The sequence below is a fragment of the Epinephelus lanceolatus genome, chromosome 23 (assembly GCF_041903045.1).
Source record: "Epinephelus lanceolatus isolate andai-2023 chromosome 23, ASM4190304v1, whole genome shotgun sequence".
Lineage (NCBI taxonomy): Eukaryota > Metazoa > Chordata > Actinopteri > Perciformes > Serranidae > Epinephelus > Epinephelus lanceolatus.
Genome location: NC_135756.1, coordinates 35,234,509 through 35,259,901, shown reverse-complemented (window position 1 = coordinate 35,259,901; position 25,393 = coordinate 35,234,509). Strand labels below are relative to the sequence as shown.

Genomic DNA, 25,393 nt, shown 5'->3' with positions numbered 1-25,393 from the left:
AGAAAAATACAGAGGGAATAATAAATAAAGACCCGTTTCTAATGTAGTCTGTTTCAAGTGAAGCTGGTACCCTCTGCAGTTGTGGTTAGTAAAAGCCCCACCACAACTTTTTATTTTTACACCTTTATATCAACCTGATCTCACAGAAATACGTGAAATGACCACGACCTCTTAACACCGCATTCCGTGGTGGCAACACGTAATGGGTTGAAATTACGGTACCACGGAAACAATGCCAATGTAAAGTCAATTAGGATCCATTGTTGTGGTGTCCACACGGATTCCCTGATTCAGCATGTCCTGTATACACACAAAAACACAAAAGTGTTCTTGATATTAAAATGGCAAATATATTCCTCTGTTATTATTTCCCACCAATAATAATAATAATAATAATAATAATAATAACAATAACATGATAGTTTGGCTGTACTAGATATTTGATATAGGCCTATTCAAATATTCAGTCCCAAAAATGCTGTTTCTACAGTACTAGCTAAATTATCTGAAATTAACCATCATCCTTACTTTTTCTTAACATAGTTCATCTAGGTGCAGTGTCATTACTAGTTCAGCTTTACTAGATATTAGATATATTCAGTAGAGCCATCTTTTTACGACCCTATTTTACAACTCTATTTTACAAGCTGCAAACCAACCTACTGTCCTAACAACGCCATTTCTAGCGTATTAGCTAAAATATCGTAAATTAGCCGACATCTTTACTTTTTCTTAACATAGTTCATCTAGGTGCAGTGTAATAACTAGTTCGGCTTTACTAGATATTAGATATATTGGGTAGATATATCTTTTTACAACCCTATTTAGAACCCTACTTTGCAAATCAGAAGAACTACAACTATGTTGCTGATATGTATCAAGCTGCATGGTGCGGTCCCAGGAAATTGTAGTTTTTAAAAAATATAAGTGTTTTTCCCAGATTTGAAAGTTGTAAATACTGAATTGAGAGTACATTGTGGACTTTAAGGGGATGGTAAACACACTTGTGTAATCAGATTTTAAATATGTAATTTCTAAACGGGTGAAAATTAATTTTATCCATATTTTACCCATATCTGACAGCACCCCCAGTTGTTGACTACACTCACATGATAGTTGAGGTCAAGAGCTCTCTATAACAGTTGGTCCCATGTCTGTACCCCCTTTTGTTGCTGAGTTCAAAGGTGAATGGCTGAAAGCAGGAGCCATGCAGAATCTTCATACTGACATATGCTACTCTCCAGGTTGAGACCTTTCCAATGATGTATTTGGTTTAGCTCTATGACAAAGTTTTGATTTTTTTCATTTTTTGGACACAAGCCATGCCAAGTCTAGTTTCAGAGAGCACGCTGAAGGCCCAGTATATAAAATGATTTTTATTTGTTTCTTTGCTTGTTTTTTTCCTTTTTACTGTAGATAGTTACTAAAATGAGTCATCCTCCGACAATACAATACTACTAAAAAGTAAAAAGTAAAGGCAGCCGCTGGTTCTCTGGCGCTGGCTTGGGGTCTGCTCTCCCCTGGTGGAGTGGAGGGTGGCTGGGTTGCCGGCTCCATGTGATGGTGTTTCCTCTCTGGCTCTTCCGTGCTCAGTCTTATTTTTTTCTTCTTATTTATTTATTTATTAGTGGCGTTTGGATTTGGTTACGGCAGACAGACGGCAATCTGAAATGGAATGAAGCCCACACACGGCAGACAATAGCTACAAAACAGTAGTGGAACGCGCCCCATCCGCCCACAGCACAATCTCTTAAAGCCCTACGCTGTCGAAAGCTGGCAAAATACATTTATTTTATATTATGGCCTTGACATTAACCTGTCATATTGTTGAGTTATCAATGACACTTCCGTGTTTTTGTGTGTATACAGGAATGTTAAAGATATCATTGGGGAAAACAAGGTTGATGTGATGTTATTGAATCAGGGAATCCGTGTGTCCACCACGGGAAAGGATCCTAATTGACTTTACATTGGCATTGTGAGGCGTCGGTGGCTTAGTGGTAGAGCAGGCGCCCCATGTACAAGGCCGTTGCCACAGCGGCCCGGTTTCGACTCCAGCCTGTGGCCCTTTGCTGCATGTCACTCCCTCTCTCTCTCTCTCTCTCTCTCTCCCCCTTTCACACTTGTCTGTCCTATCAAATAAAGGCTAAAAAAAAATGCCCAAAAAAATATCTTTACATTGGCATTGTTTCCGTGGTACCGGCACGTAATTTCAACCCATTACGTGCTGCCACCACGGAATGCGGCGTTAAGAGGTCGTGGTCATTTCACGTATTTCTGTGAGATCAGGTTGCTTTAAATCCTCCATTATGAAGAATTAACAATATTTGCTAGCCTGATGCTAACGGCATTCCTCACTGGGTTGCTAAAGTTCCTGCTGTTTCACGCCATAATTTTTTTCTTTTTACTCTGTGTGGTAACAATATCAAAAGGCTGGGGTGTTGTTGCCATAAAGCTGCCCACGGCAGCAGATAGATCAGATAGCTCTGTGTTTCTTTTGGTCAAGTGACGGCTGTGAGGGGAGAAGTTCTGGAAGACAAAAAGAAAATCAAACATGCTCGACTTTCTGTCAGGATGTGGTGAGACATCCAAGACGGGTTGGTTGTTGTCTGCTATGACACACTACATCAGACAAAACAATGGATTATCATGTAGGACGCTCATTGCCGTTCACGATCCGAGCCGACACCATACGACACCACGTTGGTCATAATCGCGCTGGTATCGTGTTGTCTGAACCTGGCATGACTCTAAAACCATAAGGCCAATTATCATGAAACTTCCAGGAAATGTTTACGTAAGTACCTGAAACATATGCTGAAAGTGCTATTCAAAACAACCTATAGAGGACATTACACATGCAATCAACAGGAGTGGCATAACACAAATCAGACATTTTTTTCGGTATTGCTGCAGAAGGGCGTTGGTAGGAGACAGATTTGGTTGTAAATGACTGAACAACTGTTGGATCATCATAAAACCTGTTAGGTATTTTTAATGCAGGTGTCAGATACTGTTACAGTTCTTGATCCTTCATGCTCAATGCTGGCTTGAACCCAGAACAGCCACTTCCAGCTCTATTTTAATAGTTATTTTTCTTTGTGCTGCTGAATTTTTTGTTACATCAATTCTTTACAGGCACCATTAGGTGATGTGGATTGTATAAAGAGTTTTGAGATCACAAAACAATGTGAAGCAAGCAACTGCATGCATGGCCAGGCTTTTGTACTGAGTGCTGTGTGTGCTGTCAATGTCAATGTCTGTTCTCCAATAGCATTTTACTTGGTGCTTGGTGTGTCAGAGCGTTGTGTGTGTGTGTGTGTGTGTGTGTGTGTTTCTTACTTGAGGAGGTTTCCCAGGTTAAACAGTGCTCGGTTGTGCTGAGGGTTGATGTCCAATGCCTTCCTGTAGTAGTGCTCAGCCTCCTCTGGGTTGCGAGTCAGAGTGCCTAAATTGTTCATAGCGCTGGCATGGCGGGGGTATAACCTGAAGGGGGGATAAGGAGACAGCACGGGAAAGAGTTAAATTAAATTTACTAATAACATTTTCTGTGAAATGTATACACAAAAAAATTTAACCTAGGAAAGTTAATCCTGAACATCAGAAGTTGGGAACACAACACCTTTTCAGTTTGATCAATCAATCAATCAATCAATCAATCACTCACTCACTCACTCACTCACTCACTCACTCACTCAATCAATCAATCAATCAGTCAATCAATCAATCAACCAACCAATCAATTTTATTTATAAAGCCCAATATCACAAATCACAATTTGCCTCACAGGGCTTTACAGCATACAACATCCCTCTGTCCTTGGGACCCTCGCAGCAGATAAGGAAAAACTCCCCCCCCAAAAAAACCCCTTTAATGAGGGGAAAAAACAGTAGAAATATGGCAAACTTGTTAGCAAACCGTTAGTAGGGTTTTTTTTTTTAGATTTACATCACTTTTAGATCACTTTGTGGTCCCTACAGTTCCTTCTCTCAGTTTTGCCCACCCCCTCTCAGCTCCCTTGTCCAAATTCACTTCTCCCAGCTCTCAGCCCCCACCTTCAACCCCTCATGAGCCAATCCTGAGCTATGATGTCGAACAATGGCCAGAAGAGCGTTTTTTTTGTTTGTTTTTTTCAGCACATTATGTCACAGTGAAGGTGACCTTTGATCTTTTAAATATAAAATGTCACTACTTTGTCATTTTATCTAAATAGACATTTGTGTGAAATTTTGTCATGATTAGCATGTGATTGAGTTATGGCCAAAAACACTTTTTGTGAGGTCATAGTGACCTTGAGCTTTGACCACTGAACATCAAATTCCAATTAGGGATGGGCAGCACAAGCAAAAACACTATTCGAAAATCATGGCAACTATTCGACGATTTTTCGAATAACCGCCCCCTCCCGGAGCCACGCACACAGAGATCCATTCATCAAGACGGCCGGACTCCACCGGCTGCAAAGCGTCAAGTCAGCGTAGCGTCGCGGCGTATTCATTTGGGCAGCGGGGTTGTTTACCGTTTGCTGAGCCGAGAGGCTGCATGTAGGCTGCATGAAATGTTAAAGCATTTTCCACCTAAGTTATTACATATATTTGAGTTATCTACAAGTTTACTGTACTGTTTGTCATCTACTCGCTTTCAAATGTCCGCCACAGACATTTACACAATGTCACGGATAAACATGGGTAAATGCATGAAAAAAAAAGTCATCACATATCACCTCTGATAATGGTTTATTCATTTAAAAACACATTGTGCACATTTAGCACACTATTTCATGTAGTTTTTATCTGCCGGAGGGTCGCGTAGGGGAGCGCAGCGCGACAAAAATAGAAGAGCCGCGTAAAATAGAGAGTTGTCGCGCGACAGACGGGGGTTGTTGCGCTGCTCCCATTGCCGGGGGAGCTGCTGTAATTGGTTAACAGGGGGGCGAGCTGCTACGGGACTCGCGCTGCAGACGTGTCGCGGTGGAGCCCGGCCGGTACGGTCCCTCGCCGCCTCCTGCGTGCCTCGCTCTCAAATGACTGTGCATACTTGTTGTAGACTTGTGATACGCAAGCTTTGCCTCACAGAGTTTGCACTGCACCTCACTGCACTGCACCCTGCACCAGGGTTGTTGTGCTGTGGAGCTCCTACATGCTGGCAGCACACAACTCTGCTGCTGCAGGAAGACTGGGAAGAAGGGAAGAGGAGAGACGGAGAGAAAGGGTGGATACTTAGAAACAGAGAGTGGAGAAATAAAGAGATGGAAAGGTAAAATGTAGAACCTGGGAATAATGAGAAGGATGTCAGAGATGTTACATACATCTGTTACAAGAAGAGAAAAAGAAGTGAAAAATCCAAATGTTGAAACAAACACAACACAGGACAGTGAGAGAGTGTTATGACCATAAATTAAGGCTCAACAATTCATCTTTTCAAAATTATTCAAATCTTGATTTGGATTGGTGTGTTCAGTCAGTTGTTTTTTTATTCCCAAAGAATTAAAAATTGCAATGTGGTCAGCGGTCGTCAGTGTCAGATTCCAATGTGCAAGGTACCTTTAGTATTTGTATGGGATGTACCTGGTTTTCAACTAACTCCAGTGTAAACCCATTTGTAGCAATGGTGTTGTGTAAAGAGCAAGAAAGTCTGAGTAAAGCAGGTGGGAGGGAGTAGTAGTATATGGGTCAAACCAGGAGACCAGTGTTCATGACCTATGTGAAACAATGTTGCAACTCATAATGTAATAATTAAGCAATATCACACGAGAGGGAGTGATGTTATACTCGTATATCGTCACGGCTGTGATTTGGTCATAGGCATGAGGCCGCAGGTGACAGGCCCAGCAGAAAGACCACCTCGCTGTAACGAATAATTTCGCCTCTTCATCAGGTGATTTAGTCCATTCACATTGTAGCTTATCAACTTTAAGTTAAACATTGTCTGGCACTGTGTACTTTAAATTTGGGTGTCTGTACCATTTTTGTATATTACTTTGATTGGCCTGTGTATGTCTGCTATACCTCTGGAATACTGTATAGGACTGTGTTGCTGTGATACTGCTCCATGAACAAGACAACAATGGCTGAACAAACAAATAAGCGAACATTTTCAACTTTATGAAAAAATACAGAAGAAAGAAGAGAGAGAGAGAGAGAGAGAGAGAGAGAAAAAAAATAAGAAAAAAGACACTTCCTATCTGACCAACCCAGCTGGACCACCTGAACCAAATGCCAGCACCTTGTGAATAGAAGAGATGTGATTAACTCTCTCCTGGGTGAACCCACTACAGTGTGGTTGCTACATAAGGTTGCTTAAAATCCCTCTTTGGGAATCCTAACAGTTATGGAGTCACCTCCCGCACCTAGAGAACCCCCCTCTGGTCTTCTTTTCAATTGCTTTTAAATCAAGTAGCAAGATATAATACAAACCCAGCCTTGATATGATTTTTTAACATGGTATAGCTCTTCTTCTTTAAAGCAAAAGACCAAACCATACATACATACATGCAAAATTAGGATATATGGATATATGTTATATAATGAACATATATCCACACACACATACACAATCACACACATGCCCAGACATACACGCTCAAAACATACAATACCTGCACACACAGGCATAGATTCACATACCCCCATACACTCCTTATTTACTCAGTAGTAACAATAGCCTTTCGTTATTGTCTTACATTAGTATTTGTTTCAAACCTGTATTTAGTCATTTTCCTAAGGTGCCGAGGAAAGTATGCCGATCTTCTTCTGGGAGAGATGACATTTCTCTCTGCTCCCTGTATCTTTTGTTGATCAATGACCAGCAATCCTGCAACAGCTCTTTGTTCAGCTTTTCTCTTGAGTCCAGCTTTATGTGGATCCCTATCTTCTCCAGCGTGGGTGCTGCCTCGGTCAGTATCTGAAAAGCCTTGACTGCAGAGGCTAGAAAAATCCTGAGCTGCGTCTGGAATGGAGACTTGGCTCAGATGTTTTTCTCCTGTAGTTGTTTAATCACTTGTCACACCTCCTTGCATTTTCTCTGAATGTCCGGAGAATAATCCTGGTCAAAATACACTTTGTCCCCCTCATATGTTATCTGCCGTTGCTTCCAGGCCTGTTGCAAAACAACATCCTTTGTATAATAGTCCACAAATCTGACTATTTTGGATCTTGGTGCACGTGTTCTGCTCTTGCTTTGTTTAAAGAGGGTTTCTCTGCGAGCGAGTTGGCGACACATCCACCCCAATCATGGCGTTGCCGGAAGTCTGAAACCTCCTTTCTGAAGTCATTGTCATTTTACACAACTTTGCTGCTTGCACTGACCTCAGGTAAGAGTGTGTGTGAACTAATCACCATGTCGGTACACCCTAGTTACTTGCTGCTTCATGTTGACTGCAGCAGAGCTTCTCTCAGACCAAATCCCTTCTTTGTTCCAAAACCTTGAGGAGTTCTTCCAGGTCAAGAGTTATATAATTAGATGTTTTCTGTCTTCCACCTCATGCTGTGAACAAGGAGGCAAACTTGCATCTGCTGAACTTAGTTTGTGCGCTGGCATGTTATGTTGAATACACGGCCCCCATCAGACATACTGAACAGCTGTTCATGTGCTTCAGGGATAGTGTGCCCTGTAAAGCCCAATTCAAGAAAGGCCTTTCATGATTGCTTTGTGAGTGCAGCTCCCGTGCCTATAGGCTGGCAGGCAGGGACCCCCCCACTGTGACCTGTACACACTCTACATACAGTGTGGCAGTGTTGGCAGCTTTGTTCATATGGGTGACGTTCAAGGACAATGCTCATATGGTGCTATCTCCTGGACATGTCAGGCCCCTTTTCAGGGTCTGTGCTCGCTGGAATGACACATGACTGGTGAAATGGATGGGGTGTGTGTCAGTTGTGTTGCATCTGAATCCCCTCTAGGCATATTTACTGCTTGTCACCTGCAAGGTCAGTTAATGGCTCTACCAAGTTCAGGTGAATACAGCCTGGGTTGGCTGGAACACCCTACTTCTCTACTGTGGTGGTCTAGGTTATAGAGAAGTAGGCAGGCTGTGGCAACTAACATTTAGCTGGTCTGGATCACTGTGGTGTGTGGCAGGGTTTATGTTTTGTTACAGGGTGTTTATTTATCAGGCTCCACCTACTGTACCTATAGAGTCCAGTAGAGGGCAGAGCCTATGTGAGAGAGAATGAACTTTAAGATATTGTAAGCCTAGTTCACACAAGCAGAGCCCTGTACCTAGAGGCCCTGTGGCTCCTACGCTGCTTGCTGAGGAGGGTGTAGGATAGCAGACAGACCAGCTATATTTATGCAAATTTCAATGGATGAATGTGAACCTGCAACTACAGGACAGTCCAGCAGAGGGCTACACTTGTGTTTATAGAACTAAACTTACAATATTGTAACCTTCATTCTATCAGCAACAGGAAGCTGCTTTGCGTATATTGTGTGTCACTCGATTTGTGTGGAATAAAGATAACTCAATGAAAATTTAAGTGAGAAAAAAATAATGTCAGATTAATACAGTCAGAGAGCTTTAGTTCAGTCTTACCTGAGGGCAGTAGTGTAGTGGTGAATGGCCTCCTGGTGGCGGCCACTGTCTTTCAGGAAGTTGGCGTAGTTGTAATGGACTTTGGCATTGTGAGGCAGAGTCTGGATACCAGAGCTGAAACAAGGAGGAAGAAGATGGAGAAGGAGGAGGGGGCATTAAATCAGTCTGAAGAAAGAAATGAGGTGTAGACATCTGAGAAAAATAACTGAGAAAAAAAAACCTTTCAAGGAAGTCAGCTGCCCACTTGGACTGGATCTATGTACCAGTTACCTGCACTGGTCAGGGATTTATCAACTTCATGAGAAATATGACTTTCATGTGTAAATTAAGAAAGTCCAAAATAATTTGTCTTTTCTGATGTGTTTTTAACTTTGATTACTTCCCTGTAAACATTCATTAATTCATTCATATTCCTCTGCCTATCCAGGGCCGAGTTGCAGGGACAGCAGGCCAAGCAAAGCACCCCAGACGTCCCTCTTTCCAGCGACGCTTTCTAGTACCTCGTTGGGGACCCCAAGGTGGACCCAGGCCAGATGAGATATAATCCCTCCAGTGTATTCTGGGTTTGCCCCGGGGCCTCCCACCAGAACGCCTCTAACGGGAGGCGCCCAGGAGGCATCCTAATCATTTGCCAGAACCACACCCACCCACCCACCCACCCACCCACACACACACACACACACACACACACACACACACACACACGCAGTCTTTCTGTCCCCTTACCGGAATAGGGCCTCCCTGGAGAGCCAGACATGGTTCTGTTGGACAGTCTTCCAGGAGAAGAGCAGGAGTAGCAGCAGCATGGAGACACTGAGGAGTGTGGTGCCCCAACGGCCCACCACTGAACACAGCCGACCCAGGCCATGAACAACCAGGATACAGTAACCCATACTAAAAGAAGAGACAGGGAGGAGGGAGAATTTAGGTGAGGGGAAAGGAAGAGAGACAGGAGGGTGAGAGACAAAAACCACAAAGATATTATCCATAAGCTCTTCTTGATCTATTATTACAGTCCTACATCTTTTCAGTGTTACTGTCATCCCCAAACACATGCCTCCTGAACACTCAAAGGCGCAACATTAAAGCCAACTATTGTAACTCACCAAAATACACTGCTCAAAAATAAAATGAAGGGAACACTTAATCGTCACAGTATAACACCAAGTCAGTTAATCTTCAGGGATATCAATCTGTCAATTTATGCTGTGGAGGGTTGGAGCTTATCCCAGCTGACACTGGGCAAGAGGTGGGGTACACCTTGGACAGGTTGTCAGACCATCACAGGGCTGACACATAGAGACAGACTATCATCCATGCTCATATTCACACTTACGGGTAATTTAGGTCACAAATTAGCCTAACCTGCATGTCTTTGGACTGTGGGAGGAAGCTGGAGTACCCAGAGGAAAAATGTAATTTTGTGGTAACGCAGACCACCTGTTTATTTTTGTAAGATGAAGGGAAGGATTTCAGATTCAGATTCAGATTCCGAAAACTTTATTGTCTGTCGTAACAGAAAATCTTCTTTGACGTGGCTCCACATACAAAATAAGACATACACTGATTGGAAACAATCGCACAACACAGATTCTGAAAGCACACACAGTGTGTATAGATCTTAAAAACAAGTATAAAATTAAAACTAGATAAAAGGTGTGGATATGTGTAAAGTGACATAGTGCATCAGGGTTATTTTTGTCCATTGTTCATTATTTATTTAAGATGTTTATGGCAGTGGGTATGAATGAGTTTTTGTGGATGTTTTTCTTAGATAGGGGGACTTTCTAGCGGCGGCCTATTTACTCTTATTTCACAGATAAGAAATAATAAATTAAAAAGACAAAGCCCCAATAAAACAGCATTGAAATGTGATATATCCTTCATATGAGTAGAGGAAAAGTCAGCCAGCTGCTAGGCTTGGGAATGTGCGATATATATAATATCAGCAGATCATCGGAACTGGCAGATATTGGCTTTGAAATGAAATATCAAAATCCGCCAATGTGCTTTTTCTTATTTTGCACAATGAATGAATATTACATCCATTAAAAAGCATTGTATTTTTTTGTGGAATAATAGACGACCGAGGCTACGTTTATCACTCTTGTACCTACCATATGATCGAGGAGGCCTCAGGTGCTCCACTCCACTTTGGTATTATTTGGCAGCTCAACTGAAGACTATGATGCATTATTTTACAGATAAGTCCCTCCCACCTTGGATGAATATTGAAAACTGCTCAGTCCCTCTCCCTCTCCCTCAGTACATATACTCAGCAAAAGTTGAAATGCTGAAAAAAAAAGACAAAAAATCCTATAATCAGAAATATGATTATAATTTGGTATCAGGTTAAGAAGTATTTAGGTGAATCCTCCTCTCTGTCACGCTTCAGCCCGATATGGGGTAACCAATTTTTCCCTCCAGGCAGAGCAGACCCTGGTTTTAGGAAGCGGGCCGAAAAAGGTTTGAAGACAATAGGGGATCTCATGGGATCAGATGGTGGGATTTTGATGTCATTTGAAGAGTTGATTGCCAGGTATGACATTCCAAACAAACATCAATTTAAATATCTACAGGTGAGAAACTTTATTAGATCATCTCAAAACCAGTGTTTGTCGATCCCCCCGTTGTCCACTTTGGAAATGGAAATGAAAAAAGATTGCTTTGGAAAGGGAATTATCTCCAAACAATATAACATGTTAGCAGAGGGTTCCTCTGAGTCTTCTTTACGGAAACTTAACACCTGGAGGGAAGATTTACAGGAGGACTTGCCCTCCGAGGACTGGGAAAAAGCGTGTGCTGAAGCACAAACACAAACTACCAATACTCGCCTCAAAGTACTACAATATAATTGGCTAATGAGGCCAGAAAAGCTTAATAAGTATAATGATGCCATCCCAGACCTGTGTTTCAGGTGTGGAGAGGAGAAGGGGATGTTCTTCCACTGAATCTGGGAATGCAATAAAGTCCAACAGTTCTGGTGGGAGATTAAACAAGCTTTAGAGACTATACTAGGTATAAAATTAGTTCTTGACCCTAAACTATTTATTCTAGGTTTATATCCTGATAGACATCATGTGTCTAGAAAAATAATCACTGCCCTGGATTTATGTTTACTGCTTGCAAAAAGAGTCATGGCACTCTCATGGAGGAGTACCAGTAAACCAAAATTCATTAACTGGACTAAGGAAATATCCACAACTTTACCTATGGAGAAGATTACTTACATCATAAAGGGGAAACTATCACTATTTCAAAACATTTGGGGTCCTTTTATGGAATATATGGAGAGTGTGGATTTAAGTAATGTGGGGAATGAAGCGGACGAGGCGTAGTTTTCGGTAGTCCTTTGCAGTGTCCTAAAATAATTTATTTTCTTTTGATACTCGATTTCTTTATTCTGTGTGAATTGTACATCTGAGTTTGTATTTTTGAACCATGCACAATAGTGAAATAATTTGGGCTAACTCTTGATAATATAGAGAAACCTTTGTTGTTCTGGTTGTTGTTGTTTTTTTATACTTGTACTTTCATCTAAGTGTTGCTCTATGTTATCTCATAACCTGACTTGCAAAGAAGGACAATTTGAATGCTGGACAATAATTTAGCTGCTCCTGACGTCCCCTTTGATGTGAGAGCACTCTTATCTCTGTATATTTATGTACTTTGGAAGTATTTTGAAAACTCAATAAAGATAATGTTGGGGGGAAAAAAAAAAAAAAAAAAAAAAAAGCATTGTATTTCATGTCTACATTTGCTGGTGGGCCATCATTATAAGAGTATGCATAATTCCAATACAGAACAGACTTGATCATTAAAATTAGGTGGAGAAAAAAGTGGACATATTGATATTGGCTTCGTTTATCGGCCAAATGAGTTGTTATATATTGGCATATTGGATATCGGCAAAAAAATCAAACATTGTGCATCCCTAGCTAGGTTACATATGCAATACAGTGCCTTATGGCACCAACTGGTTTGAGATGGCACTTAATGAGGTGACACCCTTGAATGGGAGAGGGGAGAGGGTGTAGGGGATGAGTTGGGAGAGGCCTTATATATACCGGTCCACTTCCTTTGTTTTCTTGTCGGATTGTTATTGTTGCTATGTGGTATTTTGTTGCCTGCCACCTTTTTGCCTGTCAGGTGCCTGCCTGCCTGCCTGTAATCGGCCTGGTTGGCCCATTTGGACTCTTGCCACCTGTAAGCTTGATTTTCATCACTTCAGTAATCCTACCGCCCCCTAACTCCCTGTATTTGTGTCCAGTCCATGTTCCTGTATTCCTGCACCATGACAGATTATCTCTGATGCTGTTTGTATGGTCTTGTGTGTGACCAACTCTGTTTTGCAGCATGTCTTATTCCTCTTCCATTTTCACTTGCTTGAGATTACCTGATTAAATATTCAATATAATAATAATTTAAAAAAAGATAAAACTGGGCGGCACAGTGGTATAGTGGGTAGCACTGTTGACTCATAGCAAGAGGATTTTGGGTTTGAGTATGCTTGGTGGCTTAAGCCATTTTGTGTGGAGTTTGCAAGTTCTCCTCATGTTAGTGGCTTACTGCCACAGTTCAAAGACATGCACATTGGGTTAAGTGTTGACTCTTAGTTGCCTGTAGATGTGAATGTGAAATTTAATGCTTGTCTCTCTCTATGGGTCAGCATACAGACACAAAGGAGAGAGAGGTTGAGAATAATACACTGCTCAAAAATTAAGGGAACACTCAATGGCCACTGTATAACACCAGGTCAGTTAAACTTAAGAAATATCAATCTGTCCATTTACAAAGTACAAGTGATTGTGAATCAGTTTCACCTGCTTTGGTGAGAATGAAAGTGCCAACAGGTGCAATGGAGAGGCAAAAACAAGACAACACCCAAATGGTTTTATATGTGGTGGCCACAGACAGTTGCTCTGCTCTTATCCATCCTGACTGATTCTTGTCTAGTTTTGTGTTCTGTGAGTGTCCTTGTCACTACTGGTAGCATGAGGTGGTACCTGCAGCCCAATCAGGTTGCACAGGTAGTCCAGCTCTGACAGGATGGCACATCTATACATGCGGTCGCAAGAAGGTTTGCTGTGTCCCCCAGCACAGTCTCAAGAGCATTGAGGAGATACCAGGAGTCCAGCCGTTCAAACCAGAAGCAGGACCAGTGTGTGCTCCATTGTGCAAGGAGGAACGGGAGGAGCACTGCCAGAGCCCTACAAAATGTCCTCCAGCAGGCTACTGGTGTGCATGTTTCTGATCAAGCTGTCAGAAACAGACTCCATGAGGGTGACATGAGGGCCCAACATCCTCCATTGGGACCTGTGCTCACAGCCCAGCACCATGCAGCTCCATTGGCATTTGCCAGAGAACACCAGAATTGGCAGGTCCACCATTGGTGCCCTGTTTTCTTCACAGATGAGAGACACTCTTGACTGAGTGTGGAATGATGGACACTTCTCAACCTCAACAGTCGCCATCTTTGTGACCTAGCAGAGGGCACGTCACAAACTTCTTACATTTTGACATGGCAGCTGGGGACAACAAGAAGCCTGAGTTGACTGTGAACACTGCTGTGTTATACAGATGTCAGGTATACATGTTTTTTGCACTAAGTACCAATAATGTTGTTGAATAGAAGCCGTCAGTAATGTTTGTTGGGTCTGTAATGATTTGGTACCGCAAACAATGATGCGAGTGCTAATATTAGCATTCGCCAGCTAGCTAACTTGCTCCTGGCTATGGCAGCATATTTTAATCAGCACTGATGTTGTGTAAGTTTGGTTTATGTGTGGGTGGAGACTGCAGTCAAATGTTGGCAATACTGACTGTCTGTTTGCAATTTGCTGTGTAAAAGAAGGCAAAGAAGAAGAGGAGAAGAAAAAGAAGATGAGGAGGTAAAAAACAAAAGCTGACATTACTTCTGGTAAGTGCAAAATGGCAGTGTGTGGTTTGAGACAATAGTACCCTGTTGAAATTAGTGAACCATACAAGAAGTGCATAGTGTCCATAGTGTACATTGAAGTAGTTATCAAAGATCTCATACTGGGTGACAGGGTGTCATGGCCTTTTATATTTGAAACCTGTAGTAGATTTGGTTTTCATGACACCTTTATCAAATGGCTTCAAGCTATGTATAACAGGCCAAAAGCTCAAGTCAGGGCAAATTGGACCTTATGCGACAGTTTTGAATTGAAACGGGGAACAAGACAAGGGGATCCCCTATCCCCACTAATTTTTGCAATCTGTATTGAACCCCTGGCAGCATGTATTAGAGCAACTTATGAAATTGAGGGTGTGAAAGTAACAGAGGATTTCCATAAACTGGCTTTATATGCCGATGATGTAGTTTTATATGTTACAAACTTAGATAAATCTCTACCAGCTCTTATGCAAGTTATTGAAAATTATAGTCTTGTGTCAGGGTATAAGCTAAACAAACAGAAGTGTGAAGCAATGGTCCTAGGAGCCCCGGTCTCTAAGGAGCTGAAAAGTAAATACTTATGGCAATGGGACAAGGACAGAATTAAGTACCTGGGAACTGTGCTACCAAAGAATACCAGGTTACTGTATCAATTGAACTATAAATGTTTGGAAGCACAAGTCCGACAGGACATGAACCGGTGGAAATCTGTTATAGGGTCACTGGGTAGGAGAATAGATGCAATTAGAATGAATGTATTTCCATGTTTTTTTGTTTTTATTCCAGACAATACCATTGTTAGGTAAATTTATTTGGGATGCCAAGAAACCAAGAGTTAAAATGAAGACATTGAAAATGGCTAAAGAGAAGGGGGGGCTTGCCCTTCCAAATTTGAAGCATTATTATTTCGCAGCACAAATGCAGCCAATACGTACTTAGGTCAATAGAAATGCCCATGTGTCATGGTCCAATAAAAACGATTCCCTTCTGTACAGAAAGCCAACGAAAAGCATTAGTAAAAGATAATACACTACTTAGAAGCACTCTAGAAATTTGGGCTAGAATAAAAAGAACTGTTGAAATAAAGAAAGATTTAATGGCATTGTGAGAGATAAAAGAAGACCCTGAATTCATGCCTAACAAAACTGATGAAGTTTTTGAAATGTGGGCACAAAAGGGACTGACAATTTTTGGACAGTGTTTAAACGAGAATGGAATAATGTCATTTGAATCTCTAAGTAAACAGTACCTTTTACCACATTCCCATTTCTTCCGATATTTACAAATAAGAAGTTATATTCAATACAGCGAAATCGGAAGGAAGACCAGCAGAGATTTTCACCCACTGGTGCAATTTTTGATAAAGAACTATGACAAAACTAAAGTACCACACCAAATCTCTGCCATATATACTATTTTAGAAAATAACTGTAAGCACCAAGACACAAAGGCAAAAATAAAATGGGAAGAAGAACTTAATATAAGTATATCAGAGGAGAACTGGAGGGAAATGAATCAGAATGCCCATACAACTACCATGTCGCCGTATTGGAGAGAATACGCATGGAAAATACAATCAAGATATTTTATAACACCGGTGCAACAAGCTAAATATAACAATAAAATATCATCAGGCTGCTGGAGGGAATGTGGTGAACTGTATGCTAATGTTGGGCATGTCTTCTGGTCTTGTCCTGTATTGCAGACGTATTGGAGTGTTGTACAGAGGGAAATCAATTGTATTTTAAGAGGGACTGTTCAAGTAGGTGCAGACTATGTGCTGTTGGGAAGGACAGGGGACATGGTCCCCAATGAAGATGACAACTATTTGCTTAGAGTGCTGCGTATAACTGCTTTAAAACAAATCACAAGACACTGGCTTCAAAAAACACCTCCCACAACAGATAAATGGAAAGACACAGTTCAACAGATATACCAAATGGAATTTTTGACATATAAAATAAGGGGAAACTTGAAATTATTTGAAAAAAGATGGCATAAGTGGTCAAGCTATTATGACACAGGGATGAATTAAGATGTGGTTGTTGCAGCCGTTGTAATTTTGTTTTATTTTTATCTTATTTTCTTTATTTTTTTTTTTTTCTGTTTGTTTGTTTGTCTGTTTGTCCGTTTGTTTATTTTACTCTCTGTATGTATAAACACTGGGTGGAAAAAAAATAAAGTATATATATATGAAAAAAAAAAAAAAAGATCTCATACTATGAGTTGAGTTTTAAACATATTTTAATTTATTTTACTTGTAATTACTTCATTTTTACATTTTACCCAGTATACTGATGCAATTACTTATTTCATGTTTGCTTACAAATATGGATGTACATTTTATCAGTAATTGTAAATACCTCTTTCATATTGTCAAAAAAAATTATACTTTCTTTTTTTTTTTTGCACCTTAACCCCTGCGCCAAAAAGGCTCTTTCACTGTGTTTTGTTATAATTGATTGGAAATAGGAATACAAGGTAGATACGGTGGCTCATTACTTTTATGTAATTGAAATTCATTACACTGAACTATTCAGGATGCAGCAGCAGCAGCTGTTGACAGATACACTGCAATTAGCCATGCGGCAGCTTAAGTGAGCACTGAGTGAGATCAAGTCAGGGGATTGTTCTGAGCCTTACCCCCTGAAGGCATGTGCTTCCATCTAAAGCCCCCTGCTCAGAGAGAGGATTCACTGTGAGAGTGTTTGTGTGAATATGTATGTGAGGACCTCATGGGCCCTCTAAGCCCTCATCAAGGTCACGCACGTCCCTTAGGGATCACATGATTCAAAGAGAATTTTGATAAACTTCATGCAGCATAAAACATCCAAGATTGAGAACTAATGAAAGAGAAGAGCTTTGAGAAATGACAATTTATTTGGAGTACAAGACTTGAGGGGGCATGAACAATAAAAGGAAACAGATGCAGAGAATGAGAGAAAAAGGGAGGGATAAAGGAAAGGAGGGAGGTGGGCTGATCGGAATACACCGAAGTTTACAAGCAAATGACAGAGTGTGACTTAATGAGAGAGAGATGGAAAAGAAAATGCCAACAGAGATCTGGGACAGGAGGAATGATGGAGAGATCAATTGGCAGAGAGGAGGAGGACAGAGACCGACTGAGAGCAGAAAAACAAAAACTGTCTGATTCTGATGAGAGTGGAAAGGCTTTTGGCTTGAGCTTGAGAGTGAAGTGCAAAAGTGATACTACTGTGTAAGTGTGTGTAAGGACTCACAGATGACCAAACACACACACACACACACACACACACACACACACACACACAGACACACACACACAGACAGAGACACACACACACACACACACACACACACACACACACACACACACACACACACACACCAAAGCAAAGCCATAGTGCTCTCTGGAGCTGAGTGCTTGTCACCACATTACCTCTTTCAAACGATTAATATCCCAAATTACTAAAAATGATTAATAGGGATGCACACTAATATCAGTACATCATCGTTATCAGCTAATATCAGCTTTAAAATGAATGATCAGTATTGGCCAATGTGCTTTTTCTTAATTTGCACAATGAATGATTATTACACACATTGACAAGTATTGTATTTCATGTCTCCATCTGCTGGTGGGCCATCACGATGAGGGTATGCATGCGTGATATGATATTAATTCCACTACAGAAGAAAATTGATGATCACTAAAATTAGGTGGGAGAAAAAAGTGGATATATTGATATCGGTATCGGTTATCGGCCAAGTTATTGGACAAGTTGTTATTGGATATCAGCAGGAAATCCGTTATCATGCACCCCTAATGATTAATTTCATAATTAACCAAGACATCCTGTACAGCTGATCCTGCTGTGATCATACAGATGTACTTTTCATGACTATTTACTGTTTAAAATGTATTGCTTTCATTGAGTTTATTTTATTTTTGGTTGAAGGAAATGATAAGATTACATAAGATTACAAATATTCCAGATATCAAATATGTTCAAAATAATCTTTATGAGAATGATTGACGTGACTTGATCAGATGACAAACCATTAAAATCCTTTAACATCACACACGTTCTAAGATTTTGTCTCTTAACTGTCTTTAGTAAAGAACCAAATTAGAACAGAGCTCACACCTGAATCATACTTAATTAGCTCCACAAGGGTAATATGTGTCCACTAAAATCTTTATTGTAATGTCAGTTTTTGTGTCAGTCAACTCCTGGTGAATCTGTGTCTCTGTTATAAATGCAGTAAAACAAATGAGAAAAGCTTTGGCCATTACACTGGAACTGTTTCAAACCTTTTCATAAACTTTTTCCATCAATGGTGTCATGGTTAAAGGTCAAATGGTCAAATTTCAAAAAGACAAAAATAAGGAGACAACAAAACTGTGGGTGTGGTTTAAAAAAACAAAACAAAACAAACAAACAAAAAAAAAAAACACACACACACACAAAAAAACAATGAAAAACAGAGACTAATTGAGGAACACGGAGAGAATCCAACAAGTATAGAAGACAAACGCAGACAGACTGATGAGAGACAACGGGAGCACAAAGACTAAATACAGGAGGAAAATAGGGAGATAACAAGGGACAGGTGACAGCAGGGTTGATGAGGAACAGGTGAAACAAATCAGGGAGGGACAGACAATCACTAAGGCAGGAAAACACACGAAGGCAGGAAGTAAACAGACATCACATATGAGGACTGAACTTACAAAATAAAACAGGAAACACGAAAGTCCTCAAAATATAAGACTACAAACAACTGGAATTACCACCTCGCAGTTGTACGCCTCCACGCACCAGTCAAGTTTCTCTTACAGTTTACATCCATGTCTGTGAAAACATGGATGTTTCACACACCTTCCCCCTGGCAGCACAGAAGGTCAATACAATTGGCACAGTTCCAATATGAGTATCACCAATTCAGTATCTGACTAAATATCTCCCCTTCTGTTCCTGAGAAATGATGTTAAAGAATGGCCATAAAGTGTTTTAGGCTGAATATTATGATGTCACAGTGAAGCTTTGATCTTTTGGATATAAAATGTCATCACTTCATAATTAGACATTTTGTCATAATTAGCGAGTTATGGCCAATAACATATTTTGTGAGGTCACACTGACCTTGATCTTTGACCTCCAAAACCTAGCCACTTAATCCGTGAGTCCAAGTGGAAGTTTTTGCCAAATTTGAAGAAATTCCCTCAAAAGGTGATATCACATTTACAAGAATAAGATGGATGCAAGGCCACACTGACCTTGACCTCAGACTTTTGACCACCAAAATTTAATCAGGTCATTGTTGAGTCCAATGGGACGTTTGAGCAGAAATTGAAGAAATTTCATCAAGGTGTTATCAAAGAGATAAGGTAGAGATATCAAATTCACAAGAATGGGACTGACAGACAAGTCGGTGCGGAGGTATAAAAAGCTACAAACAAAAACCCAGGACCATGGCAAAAGGTGCTTTCGACATCACATTGGTCAGTATTTTCTGCATCATTTGGGATATTCCAGTGGGTTTATTTACAGACAGACGTTGCAGCTGCCACACTATGACTAACACACACTGTGGGTCCTATATTTATTATGTAACGCGGAAGGGCTCTAAACATCTATTTTGACGTTTGTATTAATAAGTCACATTTGTTCATCTTAACAGGTAAATTTATAACGTCTTTATGAGTCTAATGCCCGTTAAGACGACAGAAAAAAACAACAAGTACATTTCTAATGTCCTAAGACATTTAGAACATTTAAGCTTCCATGCCATTAGTTGGCATCAACATACTAGGGGTGTAAATCACCAGTTTCATCATGATGCAAAATTATTCTTTGGACAACGATAAGCTGTTTTCCAATATTACAAAGTCTGCCATGATACGATTTCGTTTCGATATGATTCAGGGGTCTGTGATCTGTATTAGGCGATATTAAATGCCCATTTAACACAGTCTGTTACAGAAGACGCTGCTACTCGTTTCTTTTTTGCTTTTGGCCATAGAACACATAAACAACACATAAATAATTTGTACAGCAAAGTTAACTTTACATGGAACAAATAAACACAAATAAAACAGCAAATGGGATAATTTAACCTTCAGGGCTTTCTGTCAGAGACCTTGCATCGATGATATGCGTTCATCATCAAATCAATATATCGATCCATATCAATGGGTCGTTACACCCCTACAACATACCTGCCCCTTTTTGACATAGGACTGCGTTGGACTCTACTATGCCTATTTTGTAGTCATGTGGGCTCATGTTCATGGGTATGCTGTGGCTATGTACCTATCACCTGTCTTCTACGCCACTTCAATTTTTATTTGGGAAAGTCCATTTTCTGCCAGGGGAAAAAATTCTGTCATGAACCCCTGGTGACTAAAGAGAGAGTATGGCCTCTGGAAACTTTTTAAACCACTGTAGCCGTAACATACTACAGCCTATGTGTGTTTTCATCCAGTATAAATTATATAAAAAAAGGTTCCTAAACACGAACGTGGTGTTTTACTCAGGAAATAAGAGCTTTCTATCCACATAATTCCTAGCCCCCCCCCCCCCCCCCCCGATACCTTGTGTGAATTATATACGCAGCTTTTGGCGGTGAACCAGAACTTGCATTTTCCTATGGTAACCAGGGCTGGATTGGCCATAGAGCATACTGGGCAATGTCCGGTGGGCCGTTGGCATATTTTGGGCCGGCACAATCGTAATTTACTTAATGCAATTATGTAGATATATTTTTTAATGTCCACGCCGGCCTTAAAAGCACAGAAAACGGCCCATTGGTTATTTTTCTACACTGACATTGGGCTGATCCAATGAAATCTTTCAGCCCTTCCTCCTCAGCCCGCCCCCTCACCACTCATTTTCTGAGTTCTCCCGAGTTCAAGTAGCTGGCTGTTGGCCTTGTGCATAGTGGTGGAGTGCGTAGCCTACTAACGTACAATGATGGATAAACCACCAAAGTGCAAGGGAGGTGCGGAGAAGCTATGGGAGAAAAGGTGCAAGAATCTCCAGGCAGATGCAGCCAAATGCGTGAAAATATCTGACATGTTTGCTGTAAGATCTGGTGCAGCAGGACCATCCGCACAGAGTGCAGTACATCCCATCGCACCAAACATAAACCTGCATGGACCTGCAAGAGAGTAGTTCAGGAGAAGAGGTTGCTGCTGGTGGAGATGATTCAGAGGAGGAGGAGGAGGGACACAAAGATATGGCCTAGGGACAGATTGAGGAGAACAGAGTAGCCACTGCCGGCCCGGTAAGGAGTAATAACAGCAGAATGAATGAGAGACTCTTTCATGTAGTGAAGGAGACTGTTTGTGTGCGTCCGTGTAAGGGTGTCAGTCCACCTGTCCAGCTTTTCATGCATTTGAGCATTTATCTCACTCTTTTAAGGTGCCATTTTGAGGAAGTTTTTATTTTACATGATGGTATGGTCTTGCTGATTTATGTATCTTATTTGTACTTGCACACATTTTATTAAAAACTGAAATAATAAATCTTGTAGAGTTTCTTTGGTAAGTGCCTTTACCAAAGTATAGGCATTGTGTACTCCGTGGCCATCTACTACCACCAGGATGTATATGAGAAGTGAATGGGCACATTGATTTTCTAGCCTTGGTACTCTTCTTCCAGGACACGTAGGGTACAACTGAGGTTTATTTTAATTTTGGTAACAGCGTAGTGTGTGCGTATGGCATTTCACCAATCAGTGGGCCACCATGGCCAAAAATGCCAGGGCCTGTTTTTTTTTCCCAGTCCAGCCTTGATGGTAACGTTATTGAACAGTATGCTAACGGCATGCTAATCCCTTGACAGCATAATGTGATCATACCTCTGTCATTTCTGACAGCCATCTCAAAGCATTAGTTCTCCTTTTTAACCAAGCGTGTTAGTGATTAGCTTGCCTTGCTCCATTAGCATATTGTTAAATCTAACAGAGCCCAAGCTAGCCTACAGTTAACATCTACCCCTAAGAGATGATTTATGATTTCTTATTACTCATAAACAGCCAGTAACACTTGAGGCAAACATTTTACGTAATTCTGTATTAATTTTAGCTCCATGTTAAGTGAATATACAGTTAATGCTCTTCTTGTTAGCCTTAATGACACCGTTTACACATTTTTATCACTGCTGACTTATTAAATCGGAGTTCTAGCAAGCGAAACACGACGCCGTTTTCAGCAGTAGACCTCAGTAATATCAGTAATATAAAGTAGTAGTAAAACAAATAACTTTAGGCATTCATTTTATATGATATGAAAGAATTAAGGCAAATCAGTAACACACTCAGAATAGATGACTAAACACTATGCCCAATGTATTCTAATCTAATTTAAGTCTGCCATCTAGTGGACACTTATGCGAATCCATTGTATACAAAATACTATTTCATCAGTTTCCCCTACAAAATTGGTGAAATGCTTGCACCCAATGTTTAACATCTTAAGATGTCAGAAATGTACTTGTTAACAGGGCATTTTCATTTGTTTGCAAATGTACGATAAGACGTTATATTTTTTGCATGGTAAGATAAACAAATTTGACTTATTAATACAAACTTCAAAACAGACATTGAGGACCCTTCAACATTTCATAATTACTGACACTGTCAGAATTCTTACTGCAGTTCTTGTGCACCAGAAAGTCTAATAGACAGGCGTGCCCCTACCCCCATACTTCTGCTGCCTTTGCTCGCACCAATGCAGGTACATGCACATATTCAATTCTCCACACAAACACAAAAAGAGACTCACCTTGGCATGTATAGAACCCTCTCAGCCACAACAAATCCAACCCTAAAAAAAAGATTACTGGCAGGAATGAAGGGAAACACCAGAAACAACATTCCCACCAACACCTCCCTGCTCTCCTGTCTCTGCAGAAAGAGAGAGAAAGAGAAAGACAGAGAGAGGGGTAGGTGAGAGATCAACACAGGGATATGAGCACATTCACATCTGTAGCAAACAATTACATTTTTCAATAAACTAAGACTGCTTTAAATAGCATGGCTGAAAAGCACATTCATTGTGAATGGTAATATGTGCTATTCAGACTCTGCCACCACACACACTTGCACACACTTCTACACACCGATATATGCACATTCAGCAGCTGTGACCAATCTGTCTTATATATGAACAATTATTTGTGCAACACAGAAGCAATTAAGGCGATCAAATTATCTCATTACAGTTAATTCCTTTTTCTGTGGAGCCCATATCTGAGGCCATTCATATTTCATAAAGCACACAGCCTCTGCCTTCTCTCCCTCCATGGATGTGTTTATTTGAACATCACTGGGTTCAATGGATTGGCTCATTATCAGTAATGAGAGCGAGAGAAGTGTGAAGTGCTGATTAGTGTCGTTCCAATCAGAGGCTTGTTCTGCTGTGGACAGCACTTGTCAACAGCTATTGAAACCATCCCGACTGGAAGGGACCTGATTTTTATGGTGTCTTGATTGAAAAGAAGTTATGTACATCATTCCTTACTGTACATCTGTACAGAAAGTCCACATTCTTAAGAAAAATGATTCAGCCAATTCGTTGAATAAATTGAACAACCAGCTAGATCCATCTCTCCCTGCTATCTGAAGCTGCTATCTCAACTTCACACTAGCCCGTTTTCTTATAGCAGCAGTAAACACTCCAGGGACCACTATGGGGACATGCAAAATGAGGGGCCCTTGACTGACGGGGTTAACCAATCTAGCACTAGTTGTAGGAGCCATTTCTATGTGATTGTATGTAAGCACCAAATTGAGCCAGCAGCATTGTGTTGGGTGTAACTTCCTAGGAACTTTTTGACAGGTGTCAGGTGTTGCTAGACGGAGGAGCACACAGTTTTTCGACCGCTCCGCTCTGTCATGTTTTCTTGTTTGTTTGCTGAAATAAATATGGACTTTATCTGCACTAAATGGATTCTTGCACGTTATTGAAGATCCCGGAGACGGTGAGAAATAAAGAAAGCATCCAATGAAGACGCGTAACCAGATGCTGTCCATTTCATTATGCACAAGTTATAGTCATATGGTAGCAAGCGCGTCGATTAAGTTTTTAGCCTGTCTATGCAGCCCCTCAGTGGCTTTAAATGTTAGGCTTAGCCGCTACATTCAAGTCGAAAAACTGCTAAATGATGCCGGAAGAGCTTCATTACCAAGCAGCAAGAGATGTCACAGACAACGGAGCAGTTTCCAGCTGATGGGAGCCTGGAAAGCGGACATCTGAGGCTGGGCATTGTACCTACCTGAGCCCACCTGTTTGCAGTCAGCTGTCGGTGAGAGGACACCGGGGGACCGGTCAGAGGACATCGACACCTGCTAACGCTGTTAGCCACAGCACCTTTCTTTGTTTGGAGCCAAGCCCCGCCAGCCTGAGGACATCGGGAGCCGATCTTCCCACAGCGACGGTTCGGGAGTCATTCACCGGGATCATCATGGCGCCCAGCGTGAGTAGTAGCACTACAAATTTATGAATGGCCATTCATGTTTGTGTGCACACTTGTTCGCTACATACAATCGGAGTGTAAATCCAATGCATTGGTGGTCAAATGGGGAGGACAATAAAAGTAACTTTGCGCGTGTGGGAAAATCATCATGGATGTACGTGAAACGGTGGACGAGCCTGCCGAGGCTATTGCACAATTGGCTGAGCTGAACATTAATACTGGTGGCATTGGTACGCAAAAGGACAAAGAAAAACGTGTTGTAAAAATGACTGCTAAGGCTTTTGCTGAAAAGTGTGAAAGGTTGCAAGCTACTAGGAAAGCTAAGCTAAACAAAGCAGGTAATTTAAGAGAAAAAATGCATGTGCTTATGCAAAACAATGACAAAGTAAAGGTACAATGTGCTCTTGATGATCTTGTCAATTTGTATGATGAAGCTAAATGTGTTCATGGTTCTTTGGTGGGTATTTTACCTGATGATGA

The 25,393-nt window shown here is 41.0% G+C and overlaps 1 protein-coding gene across 3 annotated transcripts in view; it reads right to left on the bottom strand.

Moving 5' to 3' along the window:
* The window catches only part of tmtc1 (transmembrane O-mannosyltransferase targeting cadherins 1), a 340,296-nt gene that overhangs the window by 67,395 nt on the left and 247,508 nt on the right, over positions 1–25,393 (bottom strand). For all 3 annotated transcript variants that reach the window (XM_033651702.2, XM_078165290.1, XM_078165291.1), the window contains 4 exons: positions 23,221–23,342; positions 9,260–9,427; positions 8,534–8,647; positions 3,343–3,486 (listed from right to left, as the gene is read on the bottom strand). In XM_033651702.2, the coding sequence (XP_033507593.1) occupies positions 3,343–3,486; positions 8,534–8,647; positions 9,260–9,427; positions 23,221–23,342 (548 nt within the window). The remainder of the gene's footprint in view (positions 1–3,342; positions 3,487–8,533; positions 8,648–9,259; positions 9,428–23,220; positions 23,343–25,393) is intronic.